The sequence below is a fragment of the Pongo pygmaeus genome, chromosome 4 (assembly GCF_028885625.2).
Source record: "Pongo pygmaeus isolate AG05252 chromosome 4, NHGRI_mPonPyg2-v2.0_pri, whole genome shotgun sequence".
NCBI lineage: Eukaryota > Metazoa > Chordata > Mammalia > Primates > Hominidae > Pongo > Pongo pygmaeus.
This window is the reverse complement of record NC_072377.2, coordinates 139320716-139336421: the sequence shown is the minus strand read 5'-3', so window position 1 is coordinate 139336421 and position 15706 is coordinate 139320716. Positions and strand designations below refer to the sequence as shown.

Sequence of the window (15706 nt, the reverse complement as noted above, 5' to 3'; positions counted from 1 at the left end):
TGGTGCCTGCCACCACACCCGGCTAATTTTTTGTATTTTTAGTTGAGATGGGGTTTCACCATGTTAGCCGGGATGGTCTCAATCTCCTGACCTCGTGATCCGCCCACCTTGGCCTCCCAAAGTGCTGGGATTACAGGTGTGAGCCACCGCGCCCAGCCTGCTATATGCATTTCTTTTAAAAAATGCCCTTTGCCCAACAATGACTACTGATATCACTGATTACAGAAATACAAGCCCCCTTCAGAAATTTAGATTAGATTAATAAAGCTGTATCTTCTAGATCTCAAATGCACAGAAAAGCTTATTTAGGGCTTAAAAATTAATTGGTTAATTTACAAAGCTCTTTTACTAAAATAAAAACAGTCCATTTAGCTTTTATATTTTTTGGAGACAGGGTCGCCTTTAACTCCCAGGCTCGAGGGTTCCTCACACCTCGGCCTCCCAAGTAGCTAGGACCACAGCGTGCACTATCACATCCAGCTAATTTTTAAAAACGCTTTTATAGAGACGGGGTCTCACTGTGTTGTCTAGGAGGGTCTTGAACTCCTGGGCTCAAGCTATCCTCCCAACATGGCCTTCCAAAGTGTTGGGATTACAGGCCATGAGCCACCACACCCAGCCTTAGATTCTTCTTAAAACATTTATTACCTATTAAAGGGTTTTAGTTATGGCCAGGCACAGTAGCTTCTGCCTATAATCCCAGCATTTTGAGAGTCCAAGGCAGGAAGATTACTTGAGCCCAGGAGTTCAAGACCAGCCTGGGCAACATGGCGAAACCTTGTCTCTACAAAAAATATAAAAGTTAGCCAGGCATGGTGGCACATGCCTGTAGTCCCAGATATTCAGAAGGCTGAGGTGGAGAATCACCTGAGCCCAGGAGGTTGAGGCTACAGTGAGCCAAGATCACGCCACTTTACTCCAGCCTGGTTGATGGAGTGAGATCCTGTCTCATAAAAACAAAACAAAACAAAACCCCAAAAAAACACCAACAGGGGGTTAGTTATCAACTAGTTTTAAAACTCAACATTTACCTGAGTAAAACTTTTTTAAATTAAATAGCATTCATGGTATTACAATCTGAACAAATTCATAAAATCAGGAAAGGGGGAAGTATACAATGCTAGCTGGTAGAGCTAACCTTACTTTTGATTTTATTCGTGTTAAGTACTGTTTATATTTTTCATAAAATTATATATTACTTTAACACCCGAAGAAACAATTACCGTATTTTATCACAAGATTTTAAAAAACAGTTAAAAATACTGCAGTTTTCCCTTTATACATGGAATACATTCCAAGAACCCCAGTGGATGCCTAAAAACACAGATAATACCACACTGTTTTTTCCTATACATACATACCTATGATAAAGTTTAATTTATAAATTAGGTACAGTTAAGAGATTAACAACAATAAAATAGGACAATTATAACAATATACTATAATAAAAGTTATATGAATGTGGTCTCAAAATACTCTAATAGTTTCAGACTGTGGTTAACCTATGGCAACTAAAACCACAGAAAAGAGGAAACTACCATAATGTCAAAAAGTGACAGATGTTTTTAAAACATGGCTACAAATTATTTAATAGTCTTTTTTCCTGAGTGTGGGCTGGACTTAATGACTTCCTTCTAATAGAAGAAAGTGGGCTGGGCATGGTGGCTCATGTTTATAATACCATCACTTTGGGAGGCTGAGGCAGGAGGATCACTTGAGCCCAGGAATTTCAGACCAACCTAGGCAACATAGTGAGACCTCGCCTCTAAAAAAAACATTTTAAAATATATATTAACAGGGCATGGTGGTGCACCTATAGTACCAGCTACTCAAGAGGCTGAGGTGGGAAGATCGCTTGAGCCCAGGAGGCAGAGGCTGCAGTGAGCTGAGTTCGCACCACTACACTCCAGCCTGGGCAACAGAGTCAGACTCTGTTACCAAAACAAAACAAAACAAGACAAAAAAAACCCCACAAAGAATAAAGTGGAAGTGACAGAGTGTAATTTCAGAGACTAGTCATAAAAAGCACTAAAGCTTTCTCTTTGCTCTCTTGGATCACTTACTGTGGGGAAAACCAGCTGCCATGTGGGTAAGGACAGGCAAAGAGGTGAAGAACTGAGGCATCCTATCTACATCAAAGTGAATGATGTTGGAAGCAGATCATCCAGCAACAGTCAAGCCTGCAGATGACTGCAATCTCATGAGCGCCTAAGCCAGAACTACCTGACTAAACTGCTCCTGATTTCCTGACCATAAGGAACTATGTGATAATAAGTGTTTATTGCTTTAACCTGCTAAGTTTTGATTTGTTACATGGTAACAAATAAATTTAAAAAATGAAATTTGGCCAGGTGTGGTGGCTCACGCCTGTAATCCGAGCACTTTGGGAGGCCGAGGCGGGTGGATCACGAAGTCAAGAGATCAAGATCATCCTGGCCAACATGATAAAACCCTGTCTCTAGTAAAAATACAAAAAAAATTAGCCAAGCATGGTGGCGCGTGACTGTCATCCCAGTTACTTGGGAGTCTGAGGCAGGAGAACCGCTTGAACCTGAGAGGCGGAGGTTGCAGTGAGACAAGATCGAGCCACTGCACTCCACACTCCAGCCTGGTGACAGAGCGAGACTCCATCTCAAAAAAAAAAAAAAAAAAAAAAAAAAAGACTTTATTGGCCAGGCACAGTGGCTCACACCTATAATCCCAGCACTACAGGAGGCCAAGGCGGGTGGATCACCTGAGGTCAGGAGTTTGAGACCAGCCTGGCCAATATGGTGAAACCCCATCTCTACTAAAAATACAAAAATCAGCCGGGTGTGGTGGTAGGTGCCTGTAATCCCAGCTACTCAGGAGGCTGAAACAGGAGAATCGCTTGAACCCGGGAGGCAGAGGTTGCAGTGAGCTGAGATTACGACACTGCAGTCCAGCCTGGGTGACAGAGCAAGACACGCCCGGCTAATTTTTTGAGCTAGTATGGTATCCTAGAAAGAAATGGCTTAAGGTTAATACAACAACTGGGTTCTGGTCCTGACTGTGTTAACTCCCACTGTGGTCCTGGACCTAACATCTTTTCTTGGAGTCAATTTCCTAATGATAAGATCAGATTGAATTTCTGATTTCCAAAATTATTTTCTGAACTTGTTTAACATGATATGTCCAAAAGTGTTCTGAGATCAGGTATGTTGGGGAATTTCTGGGTTTAACAAAGTTAAACAAGATTCGTTAAAGACTTTTCACATCCATGGCCAGACGAGGTGGCTCACGCCTGTAATCCCAGCACTTTGGGAGGCCGAGGAAAGGGGATCGCTTGAGGTCAGGAGTCTGAGACCAGCCTGGGCAAGAGGGTGAAACCCCGTCTCTACTAAAAATACAAAAATTAGCCAGGTGTGGTGGTGGATGCCTGTAATCCCAGCTACTCAGGAGGCTGAGGCAGGAGAATTGCTTGAACCCAGGAGGCGGAGGTTACAGTGATTGGAGACCACACCACCGTACTCCAGCCTGGGTGACACAGCCAGACTCCCATCGCAAAAAAAAAAAAAAAAAAAAGACTTTTCACATCCTTTGAAGTGCTAATAAGTGGTCTATATATTGAGAGGAGGGGTATTGGTATGTAGTACGCAGATTTTCCAAAACTGTTCTGGAACCAACCTCTTGTAAAGAAGGTTTCCAATGATTGTCTATCTTGATAACCATATGGCAAGACCTCCAGTACAAAAGAAATAACTGCTTCAATTAAGAATAAGAGAATAACAGTACTTACATCAACTGCAGCATCCTCATCATCTGAATCCTGCAGACCAAGAGCTGCTTTTTGTAACTTCTTCCTCTCATTAGCCAAAGCTTGTTCTGTTTCATCAAACTTGAATCCCTTACCAGAGAATCCACTACTCTTTTTAATTATTTTCCCCTCCTTTCAAAAAAAGAAAACAAAGTTAATCTCATAGTAAAAACTTTAATGTTTAGGAATTCATACTAATTAAATATTTTTCAAGGTGGTGTATGTCAATGTAATAAAAACACTTCATCTAGCATGTAAGATAAACTAAGAGCTCTACATAGACACCACAAAATACTAAGTTCAAGAATAAGATAGGATTTTAGCTTTCACTCATTTTTCCCTCTAGAGAGAAATAAAAATAGTCCTACCAAAATTTCCAAATGTTAAATAAAAAAGATTTCCAAGAATTAAATAATCCAGGTTTAGTCACATTAATGATTTCTAGAAGAGTAACATGGGTTAAAAAACTCACAGCTTTCTGTTGATCTTTGAAATCACTCCACAGTTTCTCTAAATCAGGAGGTACTGCAGTCCCTGACAATTCAAGAGCTTTAATTATGTCACCAGCATAGCGAGCTTGATCCTCTGTGATAAAAGTATAAGCATAACCCTAATGAATGATGAAAAAGTGCAATTATTAGACACTAACAAGATGGATCTACTTAGATCACAAAAATCTGATCCACCTAATAAATCCTCGAGATTGACAACATTAACTATAGAATTTTAAAAGCCACGAAAGAGTCTTACTAAATTACTTAATGGTTCAAAGTGAAATATCCAAGTTTAATTTTTTGTTTGTTTGTTTTTTATTTTTCTGAGATGGAGTCTCGCTCTGTTGTCCAGGCTGGAGTGCAGTGGCACAGTTTTGGCTCATTGCAACCTCTGCCTCCCGGGTTCAAGTGATTCTCCTGCCTCAGCCTCCCGAGTAGCTGGGATTATAGGCACTTGCCACTATACCCGGCTAATTTTTGTATTTTTACTAGAGACGGGGTTTCACCATGTCGGCCAGGCTGGTCTCAAATTCCTGACCTCAGGTGATCCGCCCGCCTTGGCCTCCCAAAGTGCTGGGATTACAGGCACGAGCCACTGTGCCTGGCCCAAGTCTAATATTTTAAAATAACACAAGCAAACTAGAAAATTTCTAATTTCTTTACACAGAGGTAGAAATATATGCAATTGGCTGGACACAGTGGCTCACGTCTGTAATCCCAGCACTTTGTGAGGCCAAGGGGCAGGGGGTGGATCATTTGAGGTCAGAAGTTCGAGACCAGCCTGACCAACATAGTGAAACCCCATCTCTACTAAAAACACAAAAAAATTAGCCAAGTGTGGTGGTGCACGCCTGTAATCCCAACTACTTGGGAGGCTGATGCAGGAGAATCACTTGATCCTGGGAGATGGAGGTTGCAGTGAGTGTGAGATGGCGCCAATGCACTCCAGCCTGGGTGACAAGAGTGAAACTCCGTCTCAAAAAAAAATAATAAAATAAAAAGAAACATATGTAATTTTACACAAATGCACAATTGTGTGGTCATACCTATTGATTTTGTTTTTTGTTTTTCCTTTTTTTTTTTTTTTGAGATGGAGTCTCGCTAGAGTTTGCTGTCTTCACAAAACAATCTGACCTTGCTGGGTGCAATGGCTCACACCTGTAATCCCAGCACTTGGGGAGGCAGAGGTGGAAAGATAGCTTGAGCCTAGGAGTTTGAGGCCAGCCTGGGCGAAAATGGCAAGACCACATCTCCACAAAAATGTAAAAAACAAAACCAAAAAAACAATCTGACCCAAACAGTCAACTGTTGTGATTTTTTTTTTTTTTTTTTTTGAGACAAGAGTTTTGCTCCTGCTGTCCAGGCTGGAGTGCAATGGTGCAATCTCGGTTCATCACAACCTCTGCCTCCCGGGTTCAAGCTATTCTCCTGCCTCAGCCTCCCGAGTAGCTCGGATTACAGGCATATGCCACCACGCCCAGCTAATTTTTTATTTTAGTAGAAACAGGGTTTCTCCATGTTGGTCAGGCTGGTCTTGAGCTCCCAACCTCAGGTGATCTGCCCGCCTCGGCCTCCCAAAGTGCTGGGATTACCAGCGTGAGCCACCGCGCCCGGCCAACTGTTACGAATTTTAAAACGTGGTTTAAGATTTTAATTCAGAAATATCTTGGCCGGGTGCAGTGGCTCACGCCTATAATCCCAGCACTTTGAGAGGCCGAGGCGGGCAGATCACGAGGTCAGGAGATCGAGACCATCCTGGCTAACACGGTGAAACCCCGTCTCTACTAAAAATACAAAAAATTAGCCAGGCGTGGTGGCACACGCCTGTAGTCCCAGCTATTTGGGAGGCTGAGGCAGGAGAATCGTTTGAACCTGGGAGGCAGAGGTTGCAGTGAGCCAAGGTCGTGTCACTACACTCCAGTCTGGGCAACAGAGCGAGACTCCATCTCAAGAAAACAAAAACAAAAACAGAAATATCTAAATAGCCACCACCTTTGACCCATGGTCTGCTTTTGTACTCCTACGGGGCTACAAGTATTTACATTTTTATAGGGTTATGAACATATACACAGAAGGAGAGAGAAAGAGAAGAATATGCGACAGAGCCCAAATAGGCTACAATTTTTAGTACATGGCCCTTTCCAAAAAATATTCTTGACTCCTCCCAATACGTTAAAAGAATAAATGCCATTACTACTTATTAAATGTGTATAAGCAGGTGAGCTAAATTCTATGTGCATGGATTTTTCTCATCTATAAAATAGAGTAATATTATTTACCTCAAAGGAAAGTTTTAAGGATAAAATGACATTATATATGCAAAACACTTAAATAGTTTTAAGGATAAAATGATATTATATATGTAAGGATAAAATAACATTATATATGTAAAACAGTTAAAATGACATTATATATGGCAGATAATATGTTATCTATTAATGCAAGCTATGGCATATAAATACTATTTATTGCTTTATTATGCAATGTACAGGGTTAGAAAATTAAATATATCATAATCAATGTCTCCAACAACAGAATAGTCTGCTGCCTCTAGAAGGAATGAGTTAGACCTATACAGTTTCTAGAATACAGGTGAGTCAAAAAAGCAAGTAATATATGTATATATGAATGATAGGGAGGTAAAGAGGGGAGTAGGAGAAATTGGTAGGTGTGGAGATGGGTATATTTTATGATCCCATGTTTTTTTTAAAAAGATCCTGAAGTATAAACATTTATGTGTATGTGTATACAGATGGTCCCCGACTTACAATGATTCAATTTATAATTTTTCAACTTTACCATGGTGCAAAAGTGACATGCATTCAGTAGAAATTGTACTTTGAGTACCTATACAACCACTGTTTTTCACTTCCAGTACAGTATTCAGTAAATTACATGAGATACTTAATAGTTTATTATAAAATAGGCTTTGTGTTAGATGATGATGCCCAAGTATAGGCTAATATAAGTGTTCTGAGCATGCTAAAGGTAGGCTAGGCTACTATGATGTTTAGTACATCAGGTATATTAAATGCATTTTCAGCTTACGATGGGTTTATCAGGACATTGTAACCCCATCATAAATCAAGGAACATCTGTATAGAAATGTTTAGGCATGAGGGGAAAAACCTAAAAGGGAAGACAAACTGTTAACAGGATCTGCCTATAAAAAGCAGCTAGGTATCTGATAATTTGAACAATACTTAGACCTGTACATGTATATAAATTATTAACATCAACCACTCTTCACACTATGTGGATTAAAGATTTTCAAAATGTCTCCATAACTCCTATTATCTACTCCTTGAAATACTAAAGAAACACCTGTATTTTAATATAATGAAGATCAACTATAAAAAACTTATTTTTACCTTGTTTCCTGCTCTTCCAGTCCGCCCTGCTCTGTGTACATAATCCTCATAATGGTTGGGGCAGCTATAATTTACTACAAGAATCAGATGTTTCACATCTAGACCTCGGGCAGCAACAGAGGTAGCCACAAGAAGTTTGCAGGTCCCATTCTTAAAGTCATTTATGATGCTATCTCTGTCATATTGATCAATGCCTGCAAGTAATTTAAAGAGCTGTAAAACATGTTCAAATTAAATTTTCCATCTCTTCTGACCAAGAATCTAAACTCAGTGAAGAACAAATTGACACATCCAACTCCTAAAATATAGAAAATAAAATACTAAGAAAATGTAATGGCAAGATTAAAGGTTATTGCTATTAACTCATTTATGAATCTTTCAACTCTGGTCTTGTATTGCCCCCCCTTTATTCTATATAAGGTTTATATTTGCAAAGGTCCAATATCAGAAATTAATTTAAACCTGTTTGGGAGCCAAAGTGAGAAAAGGCAGAAACATTCAGCCTATATTGACAAGAGTTAGATCTTTCTCCTTTCCCTGTAGGTTATTTAGAGCCTTGCTACTCAGTTTTGTCCAAGGACCAGAGCAGCATCACCTGGGAGCTTGTTAGAAATGCAGAATCTAGGCCAGGTGCGGTGGCTCATGCCTGTAATCCCAGCACTTTGAGAGGCTGAGGCGGGTAGATCATGAGGTCAGGAGTTCGAGACCAGCCTGACCAACATGGTGAAACCCCCGTCTCTACTAAAAATACAAAAAAAAAAAAAAAAAAAGCCAGGCGTGGTGGCACATGCCTGAACCTGGGAGGCAGAGGTTGTCGTGAGCCGAGATCGAACCACTGCACTCCAGCCTGGGCGACAGAGCATGACTCTGTCTCGGAAAAAAAAAAAAAAGGAAATGAAGAATCTAGGGTTATACTCCAAACTACTGAATCAAAATCTGCATTTTAAAAAACGCTTAGGTGATTATCATATGCAAATTAAAGTTTTAGGAATACTGGTTTAAAAGTACCCAAATGGATCTCTCTTAAATAAATGATCCAAAGAGGTTTAGTATGAATGGCAAAGCAGAGTATAAAATACCATAAAGTTCTATTGCGACATGCCCAGGCCACAGAATATTTTATGATGAGGTTCCCAGGAAACTCTGATAATAGAGAAGGTAATAAGATAAACTCTCAAAACTTAAAACTCATGCTTTCAATGGAAGATTTCACAGAAAATCTGGGTTTAACATACACTGTTTAGCATGTAAATAATTACCAATACTAATTCTTAGTACTACCTAAAATTTTAAAGGTACTCTTCAAGGATTGATTTAAAGAAAGTATTTGAATCACTGTCAAAGAAACTGGAATCTAACACTTCACCAAAAAAATCGCCTAAGAAAATTTAATGAAATCAATATCAATATAAATTTAAGTTTATAATTTGAAAATACCAAAACTTTTACTTTAGCCTAAGGTACCCTTACTAACATAATCACACAAAATGGATTCCTTAGAATTGAATATAATATGCTAACTGAAGCAGCATATGGGATGTCAACCCAAAAACCATGAACCCCCTTCCTTTTTAAAATAACCCCAATTTTGTTCACATACCAACCCAACACATAGTCAGGTATACATCAAATGAGAGATGGGCCTAATCCCAGTCTCAAAGAGTGAATCGTGCTTGGTGTAAACCAGCCCTTCTCAAACTTTCTGTTTTCAGGATGTCTTTTTTTTTTTTTTTTTTTTTCTTGCCCAGGCTTGTGCAATAGCGTGATCTGGACTCACTGCAACCTTCGCCTCCCAGGTTCAAGCGATTCTCCTGCCTCAGCCTCCCCACTAGCTGGGACTACAGGTGACTGTCACCATGCCTGGCTAATTTTTGTATTTTTAGTACAGACAGGGTTTCGCCATGTTGGCCAGGCTGGTCTTGAACTCCTGATCTTGGGTGATCCGCCCACCTCCCAAAGTGCTGAAATTACAGGCGTGAGCCACCACGCCTGGCCTTTAGGATGTCTTTACACTCTTAAAATCAATAAGGACCCACACCCAAAGAGCTTTAGTTTAGGTCTTGTCTATCGATACTTAATGTATTAGAAATTAGAACAGAGAGGCTGGGGGCAAGGCTCACGCCTGTAATCCCAGCACTTTGGGAGGCCAAGGCAGGAGGATCACCTGAGGTCAGGAGTTTGAGACCAGCCTGGTCAACATGGCGAAACCCTGTCTCTTCTAAAAATACAAAAAAATTAACCAGGCATGGTGGCAGCCACCTGAAACCCCAGCTACTCGGAAGGCTGAAGCAGGAGAATTGCTTGAACCTGGGAGGTGGAGATTGCAGTGAGCCAAGATCGTGCCACTGCACTCCAGCCTGGGTAACAAAGAGTAAAACTCTGTCTCAAAAAAAAAAGAAAAGAAATTAGAACTGAGGAAATTTTTAAATACTGGATTTGTTTAAAAACACAGTTCCTTGGCCAAACGCGGTGGCTCATGCCTGTAATTCCAGCGCTTCGGGAGGCCGAGGTGGGCGGATTACAAGGTCAGGATTTCAAGACCAGCCTAGTCAATATGGTGAAACTCCGTCTCTACTAAAAACACAAAATTTAGCCAGGCGTGGTGGCAGGCGCCTATAGACCCAGCAACTCAGGAGGCTGAGGCAGAATAGCTTGAACTCGGGAGGCAGAGGTTGTAGTGAGCCGAGATCGTGCCACCGCACTCCAGCCTGGGTGACAGAGCAAGACTCTGTCTCAAAAAAAAAAAAAAAAATACAGTTCCTCTTTCAGGGGCGTTGTCTAGAGGCACTCAGAATGGTCAAGCATTTGACATACTGCCTGTCATAGGCTTTCTACAATACAGCCTTTAACAAAACTAGGTTGTCTGGAATCCCTGGTAATAGAATTGTTTACCTTTATACCAAGAAAGTTGGGAAAGCACCAAAATCTGCAAGTGGCATGTGCCCACGCAGACTTCAAGGGGTTTCTGTTGTGAGATCTAATATTGTTACGTGAATGTCCAAAACAAAAAAAACATGTCAGCAGAGCCTATGGTGGTTCCATGTGTGTTAAATGTGATCATGACAGGATTAAGCATGCTTTCCTTATCAAGGAACAGAAAATCATGATGAAAGTGTTGAAGGCACAAGCACAGAGTCAGAGAGCTAAATTTAAAAAATTATCTTTGAATAAAAATTAAAAGACTAAAAAATAGCAATGACATGTTAAAATAAAAAGCACATTTTTGTGAAAAATAACTTTCCCAGAACAATAAAATAATTTATTAAGACAAACGGGCCAGCCTGGGCAACATGGCAAAGCCCCCTCTCTACAAAAAATTAGCCTGGTGTGGTGGCACGCGCTTGTAGTCCCAACTCCTCGGGTGGCTGAGGTGGGAGGATCACCTGAGCAAAGAGAGGTCCAGGCTATAGTAAGCTGTGATTGTGCCTCTGCACTCCACCTTGGGCGACAGAGTAAAACCCTATCTCAAAAAAAATAAAAAGACAAATGGCACTGATTTACATTTTTGCCAATCTTTTTCAGGTCTGGCTTAATAGAAGATAATTGGAGTGTCATATCTTCTGTATTCAATCTGTCACAATATACCATGTCATTTAGTCTGTAGCAAACCCTACACACCAGAGAGAATGAGAGTGAAAAAGGCAAATAACATCATTGGATTATTACGAAAATACATATAGCCTCATAAACCTCCTGACATCTCAGGGATTCTCAGAGGTCCTAGGATACACGCCCATAATTCCAGTGCTTTTGGGAGGCCAAAGTGGGCAGATCACTCTGGGCAACATAGCAAAAACCCATCTTTACAAAAAATATAAAAATAGGCTAGGCACAGTGGCTCATGCCTGCAGTATCAGCTATTCAGGAAGCTGAGGTGGGAGGACAGCGTGAGCCCTGGAGGTCGAGGATGCAGTGAGCTGTGATCACACCCCTGCACTCCAGCCTGGGAGACAGAGCAAGACATTAAAAAATTGTCTCAAAAAAAAAAAAAAAAAAAAAGAAGAATCATTACTTGTCATTCTCTTTGCCTATGAAATGAAGCTTAAGCATATGATACAATACAATTCTGGCCAAAAAGATAAAAGGAGTATTAAAGACAAGTATTACGGGAAACAACTTCCTTACTATATAAAAACACACATTCCCAACAATGTAGGAGAAACCCTTACTGAACCAATCCCTCCGGCAGGTAACAACTATGAACTCTGGGCAAAATAAAGAGCAACTACGTAAAGACACCAGAGAGCGACTAACAGTAGCAGAAATGGAAAGAAAGTTGACACTTGGAACAAAGTATTGCACTGGCACTGGCAAAGTGTAGAGGATTGTATTTATTTACTTATTTATTTCAAACTCTTTGCTTAGGGGCAGGCCGTGCACAGACCAAGCAAGGAAGTCAAAACTTGAACAGAAACTCACAGTCTTATAAGAGAAACCACCAGAAAGTGTTCAAAACAAACTCAGGACTGGGAAACAGAGGAGATAAATCCTGAAAATAATGGAGCAGAAACCCACAACTATGCGTATATATGCTGCCCAATCATCTGGCTGACCCCTAAGCTACAGATTCATGAGGCAAAAATCTAAGCAGTTGGGATGAAAAAAAAAAAATTCAGAGATTTCAGGGCTAGGCTCGGTGGCTCAGGCCTGTAATCCCAGTACTTTGGGAGGCCAAGGTGGGTGGATCACCTGAGGTCAGGAGTTCCAGACCAGCCTGGCCAACATGGTGAAACCCCGTCTCTACTAAAAACACAAAAATTAGCTGGGCGTGGTGGCACACACCTGTCATCCCAGCTACTTGGGAGACTGAGGCAGGAAAATCGCTTGAACCTGGGAGATGGAGGTCCAGTGAGCTGAGATCATGCCACTGCACACAGTCTGGGAGACAGAGCAAGGCTCCGTCTAAAAAATAATAATAAAATTTAAAAGTAAGAGATTTCAGATGCTGCCCATTAAAGGCAGACAGAGCTTGGATGCTGGGTTCTGCCAAGTTAATGCCCTATTTGGAAACCACACAAAAACAAAAACAAAACACCACTTGAGGGGGACATCAGAGAATTGAGAATTTAGAATCGCTACAATGGATCATTCACAAAGTACAGTATACAAACAGAAATTACTAGACATACAGAGACAAAACCATAAAACAAAAATCAAGAGAAAAGACAGTCAATAGAGACTGACATCAGTATGACCCAGATGTTAAAATTAACAAAGATTTCAAAGCACATATAATAATTATGATCAAGACTTTTTAAAAATGCTTACAAGGAATGTCTAGAAAATCTAATCAGACAAACAACAAAATGTAAAAGAGAACATATTTGTAATTTTAGAACTAAAAAAAATACAATAACTAATTCAAAAATTCACTGGATGGGCTTAACAGAAGATAGGAGATGACAAAAAAAAAAAAAAGATAATGTTGACGACAGGGTAAAAGAAATTATCAGGGCCAGACACAGTGGCTCACGCCTATAACCCCAGCACTTTGGGAGGCCGAGGTGGATGATCACCTGATATCAGGAGTTCGAGACCAGCCTGACCAACATGATGAAACCCTGTCTCTACTAAAAATACAAAGTTAGCTGGACGTGGTAGCATACACCTGTAATCCCAGCTACTCAGGAGGCTGAGGCACAAAAATCACTTGAACCCAGGAGGCGGAGGTTGCAGTGAGCCAAGATAGTGCCATTGCACTTTAGCCTGGGCAACAAGAACAAAACTCCATCTCAAAAAAAAAAAAGAAAGAAATTATCCAATTTGATCTACAGAGGGGGAAAAAAAGGCCGAAAAAGACTGAACAAAGCATCAGTGAGACAATATCAAAAAGTCAAACATATACATAACTGAAGTCCCAAAGAGAGAATAAGGCAGGAAAGAAATAACGAAGAATTTCCCAAATTCAGAACAGGACATAAATTTACAGATTCTAGAAGTTAAATGAATCCCACACAGAATAAATACAATATAAAATAAATAGATATAGTCACCATATGATGTAGCAATCCCATTCTTTGTTATCTACCCTAGAGAAATGAAAGCTGACATTCACACAAAAATCTTTATTTGAATAATAGCAGCTTTATTCATAATTATAAAAAAAAAAAAACCACTAAAATGTCCTTAAACAGATGAATGGATACACAAACAGTGATAAATCCATACAATGAATACTACTCAGTAATAAAAAAAAAAGAACTATAGGCCGGGCACCATGGCTCAGGCTTGAATCCCAATACTCTGGAGCTTGAGGCGGGAGGACTGCTTGAACCCAAGAGTTTGAGATCAGCCTGGGCAACATGGTGAAACCTCATCTCCACAAAAAAATATAAAAAACTTAGTTGGGCATGGTGGCACATTCCTATAGTCCCAGCTACTCAAGAGGCTGAGGTGGGAGCATCGCTTGAGCCTGGGAGGTAGATGTTGCAGTGAGCCAAGCTGAGAGAGTGCCACTGTACTCTAGCCCGGGCAACAGAGAAAAGTTGTCTCAAGGAAAAAAATAAATAAATAAACTATGCAAGAACTTGGAACTTGGATGCATATCAAAGTTATTAAGCTGAGTAAAAAAAAGCCAATTGCAGAAACTTACATACCGTAGGATTCCACTACAAACTTTTTGTTTTCATTTGAGACAGGGTCTCACTCTGTCACCAAGGTGGGAGTACAGTGGCATAATCTCAGCTCACTGCAACCTCTGCCTCTCAGGCTCAAACAATCCTCCCTCCCACCTCAGCCTCCTGAGTAGCTGGGAGGCTAATTTTTTATAGTTTTTAAATTTTTTCAGAGATGGGGTCTTGCTATGCTGCCCAGACTGGTCTCAAACTCCCAGACTCAAGCAATCTGCCCAACTCGGCCTCCCAAAGTGCTGGGATTATAGGCATGAGTCACTGCACCCAGCCTACAAATGTTCTTAAAAGAATACAAGAGGCCAGGCGTGGTGGCTCAGCCTGTAACCCCAGCACTTTGGGAGGCTGAGGCAGGTGGATCACCTGAGGTCAGGAGTTCGAGACTACCCTGACCAACATGGCGACAACCCATCTCTACTAAAAATACAAAAATTAGTGAGACGAGGTGGCACATGCCGGTAATCCCAGCTACTTAGGAGGCTGAGGCAGGAGAATCGCTTGAACCCGGGAGGTGGAGGTTGCAGTGAGCCGAGATGGCATCATTGCACTACAGCCTGGGCAACAAGAGCAAAACTCTGTCTAAAAAAAAAAAAAAAAAAAAACACACACACACGAGTGGTTGCCAGCGGTTATAGATGGGGAAAGGTACCTTTATAATTAATTACCTTTATAGGGACATGATGAGGGAGTTTTTCAGGAAGTGATGGAACTGTTCTGCAACCTGATTATGGTGTATTCTGTGGGATGTGGCTAAAGCAACCAAAATACTGGAAGCAGCCCCCACCCCCAGGGTCCCACAGAAATGACTAAACTGTGGCACAGTCATATAATAGAATGTTATTCAGCAATAAAAGGGGAAGAACTACTGATACATGCAACAACACGCATCAATCTCAAAAGGCAAATGCTAAAAGAAACCTTACATAAATAACAATGCATTATATATGATTCCATTTATCTATAACTCTAAGAGGTAAAAAAACTAATCCATGTTGAAAAAATTTGTTTAAAGTACTTGACTCAGGCCAGGTGCAGGAGCTCACACCTGTAACCCCAGCACTTTGGAAGGCCGAGGCAGGTGGATCACTTGAGGTCAGGAGTTTGAGACCATCCCGGCCAACATGGTGAAATCCCGTCTCTACTAAAAATACAAAAATTAGCCGGACATGGCGGTGCATGCCTGTAGTCCCAGCTACCCAGGAGGCTGAGGCAGGAGAATCACTTGCACCTGGGAGGTGGAGGTTGCAGTGAGCCTAGATCATGCCACTGCACTCCAGCCTGGGCGACAGAGCGACATTCCATCTAAAAAAAATTAAAGTGGTTAACTCTGGAGGGGCAAGGACAGAGATAAACTGAGGGAAATTTCTTAGATTTTTTTTGATTTTTAAGAGACAGTGTCTCACTATGTTGCCCAGACTGGCCTCGAACTCCAAGACT

General features: G+C 40.9%; 1 protein-coding gene and 1 pseudogene across 3 annotated transcripts in view; one reads left to right on the top strand and one right to left on the bottom strand.

Moving 5' to 3' along the window:
* DDX46 (DEAD-box helicase 46) overlaps positions 1–15706 on the bottom strand; it is a 71291-nt gene that overhangs the window by 13770 nt on the left and 41815 nt on the right. For all 3 annotated transcript variants that reach the window (XM_054489013.2, XM_054489012.2, XM_054489014.2), the window contains exons 16-18: positions 7641–7834; positions 4248–4385; positions 3758–3907 (exon numbers count right to left, since the gene is read on the bottom strand). In XM_054489013.2, the coding sequence (XP_054344988.1) occupies positions 3758–3907; positions 4248–4385; positions 7641–7834 (482 nt within the window). The remainder of the gene's footprint in view (positions 1–3757; positions 3908–4247; positions 4386–7640; positions 7835–15706) is intronic.
* LOC129037098 (large ribosomal subunit protein eL34-like) lies at positions 10434–11183 on the top strand (annotated as a pseudogene).